Consider the following 19,119-nt stretch of genomic DNA (forward strand, 5'->3'; position numbering starts at 1 on the left):
GTGCTTCCAAATACAGGTGGCTCCATACTGCCCATGCACAAAAGTGCGCTGGCGTATTACGGAGCTGCCTATCTTTGGAAGTACTCAAGGACACGAGTGTTTCTGAGGGCTTCTGGTAGCAGCAAATGTGAACGGGGTACAGCGCTGGAACAACTCCCCAAGAGAGGAACAGGAGATAGACTTAGTTTGGACAATTCAGGGGAAAATGCTACATAGTGTCATATAGCGCAAGCGATACCCATATGATGCAGGAATATATGCATCTGCGGAAGATGGCGGCGCTATATAAATACTAAATAATAATATTTTGCCTCACCAGGATTGCACTTTTATTTAGCTTTCCTGTATGACAAGAACACACAGTCAGCTCTAGGGGAAGAGGGAAACAAAGGTGAATGAAGGAGGCTGGTGCACACCAAGAGTGCTTCTGAGCGTTTTTCAAATCAACAGTGATTTGAAAAGCGCTTGACTAATGTTACCCTATGTGGGTGTTCCCACAGCAGCGTTGTGAATTTTTCAAAATCGCAGGTATACCGCATGTAGCATTTTTTTGAGCAATTCATTCAAAAATCTCTCTGAAAATCACTTCACAAAATCACACTCACAAATTGCTAGCGATTGCTATTGTCATTTTGGCGTGCACTAGCCCAGTGAGAGGAGGAGTGGAGAAATTGAGAATAGCCTGAGATGGAGCAGAGAACTTATCTGTATTGCAGTCCCACATCAGACAGGCTACTTGCCTGTAATCGGACTCCTGTCCCTGTCAGTCTCTCACACAAGTCAGAAAGAAGCCCTCCTGGAGTCTAGGGACTGTCAAAAACTTTTCAGCTTGTTAAACACCTTACCCACACATGCAGTCATTATAACAATGGGGAGAGACCAGACAGATGTTTGCCCACGGACCCTGAGTCCAGGCAAGCTCTGCATCATGCTGTGCATATTTACCAGCTTGCCTGCACTCTAATTTCATCATGTCAGACACTTCTGTGCTGTGGAGAGTCCAGGACTCCATAATCAACATTCTCTCACTGCAGGCTGCATCTTCTTGTGAGGGAAGCTGGGCTGCCTCTCTCATTCTATTAGCTGGAGGGAAGCACCAGAAGTAAGAAGGGAGGGAGAATGAGGCTGTTTATATTATGCGGGCTTCCCTGGCTGAATACACAGCTCAGTGCAGGGGGGAGGTTCCAGACACCCGGAATAGCCCCCTGAGTTCGCCAGTGACAGTCCCTAAAAATACATACAAAACCTGCTTGTCCACAACAAGTCTACCAGGAGATTGCCCCGCCTATTCCAAGGGACAGGAACAACAGAATGCAATTTAAATACCACATCCTACTTTCTATGCTCAGTGTTTTCCTATCCCTTGGACGGGACGGATGCAATTCCTGGGCTGCTGTGAGGACTAGAGAGAGTAAGGAGGACTCTGCTCACCTTGCTGAGTCTGTGTAGCTGCATGGGGGAAAGCGCTTTGCGGGGCCCCAGATCAGGGGCCCCAACCGTCCCGTTTTCGTCAGGACGGTCACGGGTTGGGGGAGGGGTCCTGCTGTCCCGGGATACCCCCCCCCCTTGTGTCCCGGCAGGCAGCGGAGGTGAAGAAAGGATCGAGGCGGCTGTGGTGTGTGGGATGCGGGTCTGGTATAAAATTGTCCCTCCCTCCAAATGTGCCCCCCAGTGTCCCACTGTATGGAGCGATAACAGCGCAGCGGAGCGGGCAGTCTTAACATTCTTCCTCGTGTACCGGGCATCTGGTCTTCTCCGCTTCTTGCTTCCTGTGACGTCACAGGAAGTAGATTGAAGCAAGATAGATGCCCGGTACGCGAGAAGGAATGGTAAGACTGCCCGCTCTGCTGCGCTCTTATCTCTCCATACAGGGGGACACTGGGGGGCACATTTGGAGGGATGTTAATAAAACGCCAGGGTGGTTAAAAGATGCCAGATAAGAAAAAAGAGGCTCTCCTTAAAAGATCTTGGGAGGTGGTTTCAGCCTCATTTGCTCCCAATTTGGCAGCCACATGCACAGCTAGGTGCCTAATTGTTTGGTTGCAGGAGATGTAGACACATTTAAAAAATGGGTCTCCAATTGAGAATATTTCTCAATCAGTTTTTACTTTAAGGTTAGCTGCAAAATTTCTTGCCGACGCATCAATCAAAGCAGTCTGAATTGCTGCACGTAGTTTAGGATTAATAATTGCTACCAGAAGGTTCCTGTGGATGAAAAATTGGGATGGAGATGTTCTCGCCAAAAATAATCTGTGGCTTTCCATTTGAAGGCAATTTACTTTTTGGTTCTGCTTTAGAAAGAAGCATTAGGAAGAGCAGTCGAAAATAAAGATTTTTCCAACTGAAAAGAAAAAGTATACTCCCAAAAAGAATTTTTGCCTTATTAGAAACAAAGAATTGGATAAGAAATGGCAAGGGCAAAAATGCATCCCACAATCCTCAAATACACAAAAAGCAACCTCAATCTGAACAATGACTATGTTCAGGTTGGAGGCAGGTTAAAAAACTTTTTCCTAGCATGGCAGAACATTTCAAAAAACAAATCTATCTGTCAGACTATCAGTCAGTTACAAAATCCAAGTTATGTACTACCCTCCAAGAACTTTCAGGGTGACGAGCTCTCTCCAGTCCCCAGTACAGCAGTTATCCATGGAAAATGCTGTGAAATGGAGTTGTGGCAGAGATTCCACTTCAGGAGAGAGGGAAAGGCTTCTATTCCACTCTCTTCCTGGTTCCCAAACCAAAAACCAAAGTTTGATAAGTCAAAAATCACCATTCGAACATACAAAAAGTTCTGTATGGAATCAATTGTTTTCAGGATTCTCCTTCTGGGGAAGGTTTACTTCATGGCATCCATAGATCGGACACATACGATCAGGTCCCCATTCATCCATTCCATTGGAAGGAAGTATTTAAGGGCAGCAGTTCAGATTCAATCACAGGTCCTTCATTTGCAGTTCAAAGCTCTCCCTTTTGGGGATATCAAGTGCTCCCAGGATCTTAACAAAGATTATGATAGAAGTAGCAGCTTTTTTGAGGCTACAGATGATCATTCTACTACCTTATCTAGATGATCTTCTGATGTGAAAAAGAAGGAAGGTTCTCCAAGAGCATATTCAGGTTATTTTAGCAGCTCTGAAGAACCTGGGATGAATTCTGAAAATGCAGAAATCCGATTTAGTTCCGGAACAGAAAAAGTTTTCTCAACAGATCTCTTGTTTGTCGGAAAAGAAATTGGAACGAATAGTTGAGAGTACTCAGATGTTCCTGACTGCAAAGTCTGTCGCAGTAAGACCAGCTATGTCTCTTCTGGGAAAGTTGTTTTTTTCAGCCTGTATCCTAGCTGTAGCTTGGGCACAAGCAAACTACAGGATATTTCAACTGGCAATCCTATGTTAGTGGATGTGCAAACAAGAAGATCGAGAGAAAACTATCTGGTTGTCAGATCCAGTGACGCCCTCTGTGACACTCTCCCTAAAATGGTTGATTTCCGGACCAAATTTGCAAAGAGGAATAAAATGTATAGTACAAAATCTATTAGTCATTACGACAGACGCAAGCCTCTGTGGCTGGGGAGCACATCTGGGTTAAAATTACATTAAAGACAGGGAGTCTCCACTAGAAAAAAAACAATTTGGAGGTCCCTCCAAAAATGGGAAAGTGTTCGAAAATGGAAATAATATAATTCAGACAATCTCACATCAGTGGCTCATATAAACGTGGGGGGGGGAGGGGAGGTTGAGCGTTCGCAGTCCACCTCTAATTTCTCTCTCACGCCAGATATTCAGCGGGGGAGAGAACAAGGTTTTTTCCTTAAAACTGTCAAAAACCTGTGTGGTTCTTACCTTTTTCATAATTGCTAACTCTGCAAAGGACCAGCCTTAAAGCGTTTCTATCATATAAATCCGGCATAGCGGGGTCTGAACCCTCTATAACAGTAATTATAGATTGATGGTATATCGTCAAATGAATCAGAGCACTCAGTATATGATTTTATATAAAAAGAATGTATTTGCTTATCATACAGCATATATACAAAATATGAAAAGTTCCAAGTAGTGTTTCCTTCTAACAGTACTCCATCTTATTATAGCCTTTGTTTATATTTGAGAACAGAGGCGCCAAAAGAATAAAACCTATATCATTATAGCCTTTAACCACTTAACGACCGCCTAAAGCCGATAGGTGTCGGCAGGTTGAAGCGAGCGGCCGTTCCATGTCAGTTTACGGAGGGTGTCTCCGTGAACAGCCTGCGAGCCTCCGATCGCGGCTCGTAGGCTAATTGTAAACACGCGGGGAAAAAATACCCACTGTTTACATCATACGGCGCCGTAAAGGAGATCGGCGATCCCCGGCCTCTGGCCGGGGGTCGGTGCAGACTGATAGGCTGAAGCCTTTCAGAGGGGGCGCAGGATCTCCGTCCTGCGCCGCCCAGGGGAAGGAGGGGAGGGAAACAGAGCGAGGCCCAATATCGCTGCGGAGGGGGCTTTGAGGAGCCCCCCGCTACCCACATAGTGCCGGCGGCGATCAGACCCGCCCAGCAGGACATCCCCCTAGTGTGGAAAAAAGGGGGGAAGTCTGGTCGCCCTGGCTGCCGGCTGATCTGTGCTGTGGGCTGGAGAGCCCACGCTGCACAGATTAGCACAAAATCCCCTGGTCGTCAAGTGGTTAAAACCAAGCAATCATCAATCATCTAAGCACATTAAAAAAAATGTATATAATAGTTGTGTTATGTAGAATAAAATCAAAAGTAGTCTCATCTGTATCAATAGTTGTGTATCTAGTAGCTGTGTAAAACTTGTACTAAATGTTTTAAAGGGAACCAGAGAGGAACGGGGGGTGGAAAAAGAAAAAGATTTTATACATACCTGGGGCTTCTTCCAGCCCCATAAGCCTGAATCGCTCCCACGCCGCCGACCTCAGCTTCCTGGATCCGCCGGTACCGGGCCCGTCACTTCCGGCGGACGCGGCCAATTGTCCGCATCACAGGGGTTCCCTCCATACATGTACGCATACGGCTGCGCAGTAAGCAGCCACATGCGTATCTGTATGGGGAGAGCACCCTGTGATGCGGAGAATTGGCCGCGTCCGCCGGCCGACTTGCCGACTCGCGGCAATGACGGGACCCGGTGGCGGCTGATGCAGGCAGCGGAGGAGTGCGACGTGGGAGCGATCCGTGCGTATGGGGCTGGAGGAAGCCCCAGGTATGTATATCTCATCCTCTCTGGTTCCCTTTAAAGAAAATTTAATAAAGTAAATCACTAGAATATTAAGCATATTACCCCTTTTCTGTCATTTCTTAAGCATGTAGAACCACATGTGGGAAGGTAGCTTCTGTGTCGTGTGTCTTCTCAGGAGATTGGTGGGCTAGTGCAAACTATGAGGTTTCAGCTCCTACTTTTTATAGTGATTGGATGCAATATGGCTGCCTAATTTGGAATTTCCCTAAAGCCAGGGTTCTGATTGGCTGAAATGTCAGTGCGTAACATGCCCTCTTGTTTTGAATACTGTAAATAGCTGACATTTAAAAAATACTGTATTTTTTGGGCTAGAAGACTCACTTTTTCTCCCCCAAAAGTGGTGAAAAAAAGTCACTGCGTCTTATAGTCCAAATGCAGAGAGTTCCTGACTTGTGAACGCCTGACAATACGAACCTCCAACCCGCCGGCATGTCGGGGTCTCCCTGTACTGTGCCCATGCAGAGGAGGGCACGGGGACAAATGGAGGACACAAGGGCACAAAGGGGCATAGAGTAGGACACAAGGAGGACAGAGGTGGACACATGGGGGACACAAGAGGACACAAGGGGTCAGAGGAGGGCTTAGGGAGACACAAGAGGTAAAAGGGGACATGAGGTACAATGAGGACATAATCCACAAGATGCCCCTTAACCATGGGTGCACCAGATTTAGTATATATTTTTCCTCCCTGGTTTCGTCCTCTAAGCTTAGGTGCGTCTTATGGTCAGGAGCATCTTACAGTCCGAAAAATACGGTACCCATAACAATTCTTGTTTATAAATTCCTTAATTATCTTAAATGTGGGAATTGACTTAGTACACGTTTCATTATCAGGTCAGTTTGACGTCTAATTAACCCCCCTGGGACCGCCTAACGCCGATGGGCGTCAAGTCCTGGGGCTGAGATATGCAGGAGGTCGTGCGCATCTCTTGCTCGGGGGGCGGAGCTCCGCCCCGCCTTCAGTCTCCGAGCGGCGATTGCAACTCGGGTGACTGTGAGACGGCGTCTATTTACACGGTACAGCGCTGCGATTAGAGCTCTGTTGGTGGGGGGGGGAAAAGGGGAGGGGGAAATCACTAGTGTGCTGTGTTGTGCGGCCCTGTAGCTTGGCCTTAAAGCTGCAGTGGCCATTTTATTAAAAATGTGCCTGGTCTTTAGGGGGGTTTACCACTGTAATCCTGAAGTGGTTAAAAATGGACGTCACCAGCCATCCTGTCTGCTCTTTTGACTTATTTGCCCCAGACATTGGGACTTTTAAATATTAAACAATGTCATTCATTATGTCAAAAACCCGAGCGGTTTTTGCCTTTTTCATGATTGCTAACTCAGTAAAGGACCAGCCCTTAAAGCGTTGCTATCATATAAATCCGGCATAGTGGGGTCTGAACCCTCTATAACAGTAATTATAGATTGACGGTATACCTTGAAATGAATCAGAGCACTCAGTATATGATTTTATATAAAAAAATTGTATTTGCTTAATCATACAGCATATATACAAAATATGAACAGTTCCAAGTAGTGTTCCCTTATTAACAGTATTCCATCTTATCAAGGCTTTAGAGCCAAGCAATTATCAATCTTCTAAGTACATTCAAAAAGTAATATAACGGTTGTGTTATGTAGAATAAGATCAAAAGTAGTCTCATCTGTATCAATCTTGTATAAAGAGGATAGCGCTCACAGTGTCCCTACTCAGCACCTGATAGCAACACCCGATCGCCTCCTCTATTCTATAAAATTCTGTTTGTCAAGAGGTAGCGCTCAAGGTGCGTATCACCTATAAAGGATGTCATCAAATCAAATATGTTCAGCTTATACTACATATGACAGGTACAAGCCTAAATATAAACACTTTAACACTCAAAGTCCATGCAAGGTTATTAGGAGGGTAATAACTAAAAGTCCATGTACACAGGCCCTAAAATTTAAAACTTGGACTAGATCACTGGTTTCTTCTCCATAGGTACACACAGCACACTAAAAATAGATTCTTCAAATTGTGGACCCTCCACCAACACCCTTTGTGGTCCACTCACCGCTGTATTAGACCAACCAATGGTCTATATGCACATTGGGACCGTTCCCGGGTCGTCCCCCACCTCTCGATCAAATGCAGTGTTTCTTTAATCCAAACAGACCTCTTCATATACGATGCAGCCTTCTAGCTAAAAAACTTAGTGAAGAGAACTCCACATAGCGTAATACTGCTTAAAAATGTTTATTTAATAAAATGCAATTGCACTCACATGTTTGTAGATAAAATCAGCGCATAGAGTGATTTATAAACGGGCTCTCCCCCGTTCAGGTGGCCAGGCTGGCAGGCTCCTCAGAGTGGATCCCCTCTATTTCCGCCGCGCGGTCGGAAGAAAAACGGACGCCACACGTGCCTCCTCGCCGCTGCTCACCCTGTGATTGTGTTGCCCAGTTTCCGCATCAGACTCCGCCCTATCGATTTCGTCACCAAGTGACTCATCAGGGGCATAGCTGTGTATCTAGTAGCTGTGTAAAACTTGTAGTAATCTTCTTAAAGAAATAGCATAAAAAATAGCTTCCAAAAAACTTCTTGCTAACATCTTAATAAAACTTAATGCTGAAAAATTAATAAAGTAAATCACCAGAATATTAAGCATATTACCCCTTCTCTGTCATCTCTTCAGCATCTAGAACCACTTGTGGAAAGGTAGCTTCTGCCTCATGTGTCTTCTCAGGAGATTGTTGGGCTTCTGCAAACTATGAGCTTTCAGGCCCTACTTTTATAGGGGTTGGAGGCAATATGGCTGCCTAATCTGGACTTTCCCTGGATCCCAGGTTCTGATTGGCTAAAGCTTCCGTACGTCAATGCTTTATCATGTTTTGATTTCCTAAGTCACAATATTGTTTATAAATTCTTAATTACCTTATCTTGTGGGAATTTACGTCATTTGGAGTGCTTGACACATTCTAATCAGGTCATTTCTGATGCGGTTAATTAAAAATGGACGTCAACAGCCATCTTATCTGTTGGCTGACCCAGACATGAAGACTAAACAATGTCATTTATGACGCATTTCTGATAAAGTGTTCGCTGCTAATTATGTTGGAATGTCTTGGTACTTCCCCAGACATGAGATTGGTCAGGTTGACACTGTAACCAGACCTGTGAGAGCCTTCAGCAATTTAAGGCTTATTAAAACATACAGGGCTTCTAATATACTCATTTAAATATAAAGCTTATTATATAATTCTTCTTAAAACAATTAATCATAAAAGAAATAATTGCACATTAAATCTTGATAATATAAAATCATTTTCTATATATTTGTCTTTCTGATGAAGAAATAAATATCTAATTTCAACCGGCAGAGGTCAGCCTTTCATAACAAATAACAAACAGTATTAATAATGTTGACGCCAGGTGGCATCATGGAGTCATGTTTAACTAATTGGGAAAACAACTTCTTTGTTTAATATTTATATAACTTGTTCCCAAAACATCATGTGTTATCAGCTTTCTGAGACTAGAGCACGTCAACAATTCTTCCAGAACCAAAACAATCCTACGAGAATGTTTTACTTTCTCATCTTCCACGGGTAGACTACAGATTTTAAATGTCTTTCAGAGTAATAGATTCTATTATATAGGGTTTAACAATAACTATTTCTTTCTTTGGAAGGACTGTATTGATTATTAATATTTATATATACATACACATGACAGTTTTTCCTGCATAAATAAAACCGCTAGAATTCTGATAATGATGCATTTCTGATACTGTGTCCTTCTGCTAATTAGTTTGGAATGTGTCTGTCCTTTTCCAAAAATAAAATTGGTCAGGTTGACACAGTAACACAGACCTGTAAGAGTCTTTAGCAATTTAAGGCTTATTGAAGCATGCAGGACTTCCCCCAATATACTTATTTAAATATAAAACTTATTATATAATTCTTCTTAAAACAATTAATCATATAAGATATAATTGCATATTAAAACGTATTAAATGTATTTGTTCATAATAGAAAAATATTAATTTCCACCAGCAGATGTCACCATTTAATAATTTAAAAATAAGCAGTATTAATAATAATAATAATAATTTTATAAGACAATGAACCGCCAGGTGGCATAATTGTCCTAAATATGGGACAGTAGAAAAAAACTAAAATTCATTGACATTCCAGAGGGCTTTCATAGCCAAAATATGACATGAAAATGCGTCTCAAACTTTCACTACGGTAGCAGAATCCAGCAGTTAACGTAATTCAAAGTAATAATTTCTATTATATGTAATTATAGGGTTTAACAATACCACTTTCTTTAGAAGGACTGTATTGATTATTAATAATTATATGTAATAACTGAGCAAATGTGTGTGTGTGTGTGTGTGTGTGTATATGTGTGTATATATATATATATATATATATATATATATATATATATATGATTGTTGCAGTAATGTGACTTTTAAACTTGTTTTTTTCCGTCTTCACATAGTACACTTCTCTACAGCCTTGACATTTGAAAGATGCTTGTGACATAAACAAAAATATTTTATCTTCTTGTAACTAAAATAATCTTATGAGTTTCACTGCCTGGAATATGCTGAGATGTCCCAGAGCAATATTTTAAAGAAGTACCCCAACTTTACAGTTTACAATGGAATTTTGCATAGAATGTTAAAACTTAAAATATACACATATGACAACTTTTCCTGCATAAATACACAGCTAGAATTCTGACAAAATTGGTTCACCTCAAAGGAAAGGATGATGTTCTAGAAGATTGGTTGAGTTGCAAACCACTATCTCAGAGCAACTGGTATCTGAACAAAGATATGTTTATGATGATTTGCAGCAAGTGGGGACTACCATTCATAGACCTTTTTGCTGCTTGGGAGAATGCTCTTTTTTTCCAGATTCTGCTCCCTAAACTCCAGAGGGTTCCCAGAGTCTGTGGATGCATTTCTGCGGGACTGGAGAAGAGCGTACACCTCCCCTCCCCCCCTTGAATTGAATAGGGAGGGTGCTTCAAAAAGTGGTAAGGGATCAGGCCACAATAATTCTCAATGCTCCAGACTGGCCAAAAAAGGCCTGGTATCGGCTGTAACTTTCCCTGGCAGCGGAGGATCCAATGATCCTGCTGTTCACAGAACATCTTCTGAAGCAGGTACAAATATGCCATCCCATAGTGAGCAGGCTGAACCTGAAGGCATGGCTTTTGAACGACACCTGTTATTAAACAGAGGTCTGTCAGAAAAGATTATTTCCACCTCAGAGAGAGATAAATAAAATGTGTGGGTTTAGTTTATAATAGAACTGTTTACATTAAATCTATAATGGGCTCTGTTCACAAAGCATTACCGCATTCAGTAATGCTCAAAACAGCTGATTTTACTGATCACCTTCCCAAGTCACAATTCACTAAACCTATCACCGCACAGAAAACCGGAGTTCCCGACTAGTGAGGTAAATTACTGACGTGTGCGATAATAACCTCAGGAAATGTCAAGAAATGTCAATTCACAAAAATTTCCACATCTTATTTACAGGCCAAAAGTGTTCAGTAATTTCTCCAGCCCACAACAGCCGATAACTGGCTCTCCCCATGCTGTCTCTGTGTGGTAACTTGACAGACAGCCTCTGGGGAGAGCCACAGCGCCTGAGCCACTCCGTACAGAGGAAGCAGGAGTTTTCACATTTTTTTAAATTATTATTATTATTATTTTTGCTGTCTCCCACTCCCTTTGCGGTTTTTCTTTTCCGGCTGGACTGGGAGCCGGCTGCTTGTGCTTTGTGCACAAAGCCTCTGCAGCGTTTTGCACGTGCTCCCGGCCCGGGTGATGCGGGGGAGGAAGGAGAACACACACTGGCAGTCTCACAGCTTTACATTACCCCGTCTGCCTATAATTGACAGGTCTCCTCCTCCAGCTCTTCCCATGTCTGTCGGCTGCCTGTCAGAAAACCCCTGCAGCTCCCTGCCTGCCCGCTGACCTTCTAGTAAGTGACACTTAGCAGGGCTTAGTGAATTGAGGCAATTTGTTCGGTAACTTACCAAACATCTGCCTCATGGGAGGAAACTTCTGTGAATTTCGAAAAAAGTGTAAAATACAGCATGAGGTATTTTACCTCCCAAAGATTTTTACTGAACTGCTTATTGTGAATAGAGCCCAATTTATGCAAAGTAGATACATTGTGTATTTTTACACTTTTTCCCCTTCTTTTCCTCCTAAAATGCATAGAAAATAAGTGAATTACTAAAAACAAAAAGCCCAATTTGTCCTAAACAAAAACCATATATAAATAATTTAGTTGTAATAATTATTGATAGTTTTTTTTGCCAAAGTAATCAGAGCTGAGCTGAAATGTGAAAATGACCAGGGTAGGGAAGTGGTTAAAGAGTACCTAAATTATAAATACCACTTTGCTTTAAACCTAATAAGTTGCCAAGATATATAAAATCACACATGATAAAGTGTGATTTTCTCACCCCTAGTGTCCATATTCCACGTATGGTCTTGAAATCCCGCCCCCAGTGTGAAATTGGGCCTGAGCCTTTTTTATTTTTTTCCAAACCATAGGTGAAAAGGATGCTGGGGGATGGATGTCATAACTCTACCCCTCATGTCCATGTTATCTAATCTAGGTAGACAGACATCTGAAACAAAAATTATAGCAAACAGACATAAGACAGGCTGCAGCTGTTTTCCTGTCTCTTCTTTCTCCTACACACTGTGAAGAGAGAAGTAATTTGATCCAGGCAGGCAGAGAGCAGGGGAGGGAAGGGCAAGATAATTAACCTAGCAGAAGAGGAGGGCACAATGCTTTAGCAAGGCTTCAGCTTCAGGAGAAATAAGGAAGTGCTACTTACAGATATAAAATGTACATCATAGTGGATAGAACAGACTTACATTTATATGTTTATTTAACTGTACACAGTGCATAGACCACATATATGTATTGCCATTCAGACCTTTTTGGTCTTTGCTCTTTAAAGTATCTGTTTTGTATGGACCGGCCTTGAAATTTTCTGATCCCTAGAAGCTGGAAAAACTAACCTTCTTATCAAAGGAAATAGCCTTGTTTTATGTGCTGACCATTTTGGTGTCAATCAATAACTCTTACCATGCCTGTTACTTCTCCAGGTATTGCTCATCGAGATCTGAAACCAGAAAATATCCTCTGTGAATGTCCAAATCAGGTGAATTTACGGGAATAGATATATATACCTGTTTTTTGCATGCCAATTTTTCAGTGTCTCTCAGTGTTTGGGCTATATTTAGCCTTGATTTGGAATATTTTACCCTGGGTCCTCAATCTGTAATAGTTTATTTGCTTATAGGAAATGGAATGAGTAGGGAAATGTTTCTTAAAGTGTACACGAGGCGATATGTGACATGAGATAAACATGTATGTACAGTACAAAACATAGTAACCTCCTTGGCGGTAATGACGAGCTCAGCTCGTCCATTACCGCCGGAGGGCGCCGCTCAGGCCCTGGTGGGACGATTTTCTTAATTTTTTTCTTTTAAACACGCAGCTAGCCCTTTTACGATCGTTGCCATGGCGACGGGGGAAGCCCTAAAGGAAATCCTATTCAGAACGGGATTTCCTTATGGGCATACGTGCCGGCGGCGATCGGAGGGGTGGGAGGGACGCCGCAGAGAGGGGGGAATCATGTAGCTAGCGCTAGGCTAGCTACATGATTTAAAAAAAAAATCAAAAAATACTGCTGTACCGCCACCCTGGCGCATTTAATAGAACGCCAGGGTGGTTAATAACCATGCTGTTTTACTGCCTGAAAGAGTTGACTTCTAGGCATGGAAGTGACAGCTTCTTTCTTGTCGGTGCCTTGCCGGGAATATGATAAACATCACTGATAAGAAAATTACAGCCAAAAAAGTTTTCCTGGCAGAATACAACTTTGCAGCTCGGGGAGAGCTATAAAAAGGTCAGTAGTTCATGTGTTTTAATTCTGGGGCACCTAATAGGCTGCCATTGATTAAAACAGTAAAACATTTAAAGGGAAGGTCCAAGCAAAAAAAAAAATGAGTTTCACTTACCTGGGGCTTCTACCAGCCCCATGTAGCCATCCTGTGCCCTCGTAGTCACTCACTGCTGCTCCAGTCCCCCGCTGGCAGCTTTCTGACCTCGGAGGTCAGGGCCGCATTGCATACATTTTTACGCATTCCAGCTAGTGCAGGAACAAAAATGTATGCGTTGCACCACTAACGCGTAAAAATGTATATGTTAATGTTCCTGCACTAGCGGGAATGCGTAAAAATGTACGCAATGCGGCCCTGACCTCCGAGGTCAGAAAGCTGCCAGCGGGGGACTGGAGCAGCAGTGAGTGACTATGAGGGCACAGGATGGCTACATGGGGCTGGTAGAAGCCCCAGGTAAGTTAAACTCATTTTTTTTTTTGCTTGGCCCTTCCCTTTAATGTACTTTGTACAATGTTTCAATAAAAATAAAACCATGGGATACTTCAAATAGTAATTTTTAGGAGTACGAGGATAAATATAATTCTTTATCTCATCAGTTTACTTTCACCTCAGGTTCACTTTAAGGGTCCTTTTACACCAGCTGCATTTCTGATTGCATTTTTGGATTGCCACAGTTTGCTAATCAACCAAACAAAGAAATGACTGGGTCTCCACCTGGATAATGCAGTTATAGCATAAATTTATTGTACCATAATGACAAAAAACACGACGTTTCGGCCAGCAGGCCTTTATCAAGTGTTACAAAAACAGAGTGAGTACTCACAATTATATATCACACAAACTGATTAAAAAACACGCCTTAAAAAAGGCGGGCACATACTTAAAGAACAGTTGTCCAAAGATTTAAAGGGCCAGCATAATAAGTAGAAGCATATCATAAAAAAACATTTTAAATTGAATTCATCATTCAGTCCATTAGGTGCTAAAGTGCTCAACTTATTAATCCATCTATGTTCACGTCTAAGCAAGGATGTCTGTGCGTCCATTCCCTCTGCAATAATGACTTTTTCAAGTACGCACCATCGCAATTCGCCAACCATATGATTGCAATCGTAAAAATGCTTCCCTATGGGAGAATCAAATTTCTTGTTAGGGTCATCCCGATATTTTCTATACAAACGAATATTGCTCCGGTGCTCATTGATCCTAACCCTAGCTTCTCTAGAGGTTTGACCAACATAGCCAATCCCACAGGGACATTTCAAGAAATAAATCACGTTAGATGTAACGCATGAAAAACATCCATTAATTTTAATTTTATAGCCCCTAGTGGGATGTCTAATGTGGTCCCCCTTAATAATGCTAGAACAATTCTGACAATTCAAACAAGCAAATGTACCCATTTTTTGCGGCAAGAAAGTATTCTGGCGAGGAGTGCGTTTCTTAATGTCTGCACGTACTAATTTATCTCGTAGACTTTTTCCTTTCCTATACACAAATGATGGAGGAGAGGAAAACACCCTAGATAGCAAAGGATCTGCTTCAATCAGTGACCAATTGTCTAAAATCGTTTTTTTCACCAACTTTGCATGGTTATCATATGTAGAAATGAACTGTACTCTCTTTAAATCTTGTACCTTGGTATTTTTCTTTCTCAAATCTTTCCTGTCAATTTGTGCAACTGAACGTGCTACATCCTCAAGTTCTTTTTTAGCATAACCTCGTACAATAAAATCGTTAGTCAGCTTCTTTGCTTGCCTAGCATAAGCGGCATCATCAGACGTAATCCGCCTTGCCCGGATAAATTGACTCTTGGGGAGTCCCCGTATTAAAGGACGCGGATGGCAGCTTGTTGCCAAAAGGGCATTATTACGATCAACGCTTTTTTTAAACAAATCAGTATGAAATTTATTTCCATCAAACTGCACATCCACGTCCAAAAAGTGTAAATTTGTGGGGTGGAACTCAAGAGTGAACTTAATTGAATCATGGCAACGGTTAATCTCTGAAACCAACGTTTTCAAACTTTCTTCACTCCCTTTCCAGCAAAAAAACAAATCGTCAATATAACGATAATAGCCAGTTCCAAACCTGCAAAAAAGTTCATTAGCCATAATAAACTTTTGTTCAAAATCTGCCATAAAAATATTTGCTAATGTTGGTGCATAAGGGGCACCCATTGGTACCCCTTTAACCTGTAAAAAGAAGTCATTCTGTACTCTAAAATAATTAGATTGTAAACATAATGATAAAAGATGTTTCACAAAGGACGTGTTCACACCAGGATCACTACATAACAGTAAGGCTCCAGAAATGGAGTCTAAGGCATCCGTATGCGGTATGTTGGTATATAAACTGACAATATCCAAACTAACCAAATAGCGTACTCCATTGGTTTCTATTCCATCCAGTCCCTTCAAAAAGGCAGTGGTGTCTTGTAGACATTGGGGGTTATTCTTTACAATTGGCTGGAGGATACTATCTATATATATCCCCAATGGTTCCAATAGTGAATTTGATGCAGAAACTATCGGCCGCCCGGGGGGGTGAATTGGATCTTTATGGATTTTGGGTAAAGTGTACATTACAGGGACCCTAAAATGTTCCTTCGTCAATTCCCCCTTCAATGTGTTTGAAATCATCCCATTTTCAACAGCCTCTAATAGGTAAGTATCTATATGACCTTTAATCTTCCATGATGGATCACCTGGAAGGGCTCTGTATGTCTCTGTATCATTAACCTGTTTCTGCAGTTCAGAGATATATGCATCTTTCTCTTGTATTACCAGGGAGCCCCCTTTATCTGCTTTCTTAAAAAATGACATTGTCATCTTGTTGTAGTTTCTTTAACGCCTCTCTCTCTTTGTATGTCATATTATGCATCTTCTTAAATTTACTGTGACTCCAAATTGCTCTCCAAAACATGCATGACAGTGTTTTTAAACACCTCCAGAGTGGCATTTTGAATGGGGGCATCCGATTTATTCCTATCCTTTAATTTTATGGGTAAAGTCTCCACATCGACCGGATCATTTCTGTTTAGACTGTTTATAGGTTCCTTTAAGTGGTGCCACACTTTCCATTTCAGTTTACGTGTAAACTTATATAGATCTACTTTAATATCAAAAATATCCTGGCAAAAATCGGGGACAAAACTTAACCCTCCTGATATTAAAGTAGATCTATATAAGTTTACACGTAAACTGAAATGGAAAGTGTGGCACCACTTAAAGGAACCTATAAACAGTCTAAACAGAAATGATCCGGTCGATGTTTAGACTTTACCCATAAAATTAAAGGATAGGAATAAATCGGATGCCCCCATTCAAAATGCCACTCTGGAGGTGTTTGAAAACACTGTCATGCATGTTTTGGAGAGCAATTGGAGTCACAGTAAATTTAAGAAGATGCATAATATGACATACAAAGAGAGAGAGGCGTTAAAGAAACTACAACAAGATGACAATGTCATTTTTAAGAAAGCAGATAAAGGGGGCTCCCTGGTAATACAAGAGAAAGATGCATATATCTCTGAACTGCAGAAACAGGTTAATGATACAGAGACATACAGAGCCCTTCCAGGTGATCCATCATGGAAGATTAAAGGTCATATAGATACTTACCTATTAGAGGCTGTTGAAAATGGGATGATTTCAAACACATTGAAGGGGGCATTGACGAAGGAACATTTTAGGGTCCCTGTAATGTACACTTTACCCAAAATCCATAAAGATCCAAATCACCCCCCCGGGCGGCCCATAGTTTCTGCATCAACGTCACTATTGGAACCATTGGGGATATATATAGATAGTATCCTCCAGCCAATTGTAAAGAATAACCCCCAATGTCTACAAGACACCACTGCCTTTTTGAAGGGACTGGATGGAATAGAAACCAATGGAGTACGCTATTTGGTTAGTTTGGATATTGTCAGTTTATATACCAACATACCGCATACGGATGCCTTAGACTCCATTTCTGGAGCCTTACTGTTATGTAGTGATCCTGGTGTGAACACGTCCTTTGTGAAACATCTTTTATCATTATGTTTACAATCTAATTATTTTAGAGTACAGAATGACTTCTTTTTACAGGTTAAAGGGGTACCAATGGGTGCCCCTTATGCACCAACATTAGCAAATATTTTTATGGCAGATTTTGAACAAAAGTATATTATGGCTAATGAACTTTTTTGCAGGTTTGGAACTGGCTATTATTGTTATATTGACGATTTGTTTTTTTGCTGGAAAGGGAGTGAAGAAAGTTTGAAAACGTTGGTTTCAGAGATTAACCGTTGCCATGATTCAATTAAGTTCACTCTTGAGTTCCACCCCACAAATTTACACTTTTTGGACGTGGATGTGCAGTTTGATGGAAATAAATTTCATACTGATTTGTTTAAAAAAAGCGTTGATCGTAATAATGCCCTTTTGGCAACAAGCTGCCATCCGCGTCCTTTAATACGGGGACTCCCCAAGAGTCAATTTATCCGGGCAAGGCGGATTACGTCTGATGATGCCGCTTATGCTAGGCAAGCAAAGAAGCTGACTAACGATTTTATTGTACGAGGTTATGCTAAAAAAGAACTTGAGGATGTAGCACGTTCAGTTGCACAAATTGACAGGAAAGATTTGAGAAAGAAAAATACCAAGGTACAAGATTTAAAGAGAGTACAGTTCATTTCTACATATGATAACCATGCAAAGTTGGTGAAAAAAACGATTTTAGACAATTGGTCACTGATTGAAGCAGTACCTTTGCTATCTAGGGTGTTTTCCTCTCCTCCATCATTTGTGTATAGGAAAGGAAAAAGTCTACGAGATAAATTAGTACGTGCAGACATTAAGAAACGCACTCCTCGCCAGAATACTTTCTTGCCGCAAAAAATGGGTACATTTGCTTGTTTGAATTGTCAGAATTGTTCTAGCATTATTAAGGGGGACCACATTAGACATCCCACTAGGGGCTATAAAATTAAAATCAATGGATGTTTTTCATGCGTTACATCTAACGTGATTTATTTCTTGAAATGTCCCTGTGGGATTGGCTATGTTGGTCAAACCTCTAGAGAAGCTAGGGTTAGGATCAATGAGCACCGGAGCAATATTCGTTTGTATAGAAAATATCAGGATGACCCTAACAAGAAATGTGATTCTCCCATAGGGAAGCATTTTTACGATTGCAATCATATGGTTGGCGAATTGCGATGGTGCGTACTTGAAAAAGTCATTATTGCAGAGGGAATGGACGCACAGACATCCTTGCTTAGACGTGAACATAGATGGATTAATAAGTTGAGCACTTTAGCACCTAATGGACTGAATGATGAATTCAATTTAAAATGTTTTTTATGATATGCTTCTACTTATTATGCTGGCCCTTTAAATCTTTGGACAACTGTTCTTTAAGTATGTGCCCGCCTTTTTTAAGGCGTGTTTTTTTAATCAGTTTGTGTGATATATAATTGTGAGTACTCACTCTGTTTTTGTAACACTTGATAAAGGCCTGCTGGCCGAAACGTCGTGTTTTTTGTCATTATGGTACAATAAATTTATGCTATAACTGCATTATCCAGGTGGAGACCCAGTCATTTCTTTGTTTGGTTGCTGTGGATCTTGACACCCTTAAGGATCCGGGTGTAGACTGGTCGACTCCCTGGTTCACACTACTCACAGTTGAAGCCCCATGGACCGTTGATTCTCTATTTGGACTACAGTTTGCTAATCACACAGGCACCGCAATATGGTTACCATGGTACCCTTTTTCTACTGGTGTATTTCTTTTTTTTGGCTGATCAAAAAAGTGCTCCATGCTGCATTTTTGCAGCATTTGTGATTGGCCTATAAACTCCCATAGCAATCCTGTTGCAAATTGCAGTAGCAATCATGCTCTGTGTAAAATGATGAAAATTGTGATCTTATTACAGTGCCTTGTAATACTGATCGTGATTAATGTCT

At 41.4% G+C, this 19,119-nt stretch overlaps 1 protein-coding gene across 4 annotated transcripts in view; it reads left to right on the top strand.

The window, feature by feature from the left end:
- Window positions 1-19,119, top strand: part of MKNK2 (MAPK interacting serine/threonine kinase 2) — a 444,163-nt gene that overhangs the window by 156,869 nt on the left and 268,175 nt on the right. For all 4 annotated transcript variants that reach the window (XM_068233849.1, XM_068233848.1, XM_068233850.1 and 1 more), the window contains one exon: window positions 12,362-12,417. In XM_068233849.1, coding sequence (XP_068089950.1) covers window positions 12,362-12,417 — 56 coding nt within the window. The remainder of the gene's footprint in view (window positions 1-12,361; window positions 12,418-19,119) is intronic.

This window comes from Hyperolius riggenbachi, chromosome 1 (genome assembly GCF_040937935.1).
Source record: "Hyperolius riggenbachi isolate aHypRig1 chromosome 1, aHypRig1.pri, whole genome shotgun sequence".
Lineage (NCBI taxonomy): Eukaryota > Metazoa > Chordata > Amphibia > Anura > Hyperoliidae > Hyperolius > Hyperolius riggenbachi.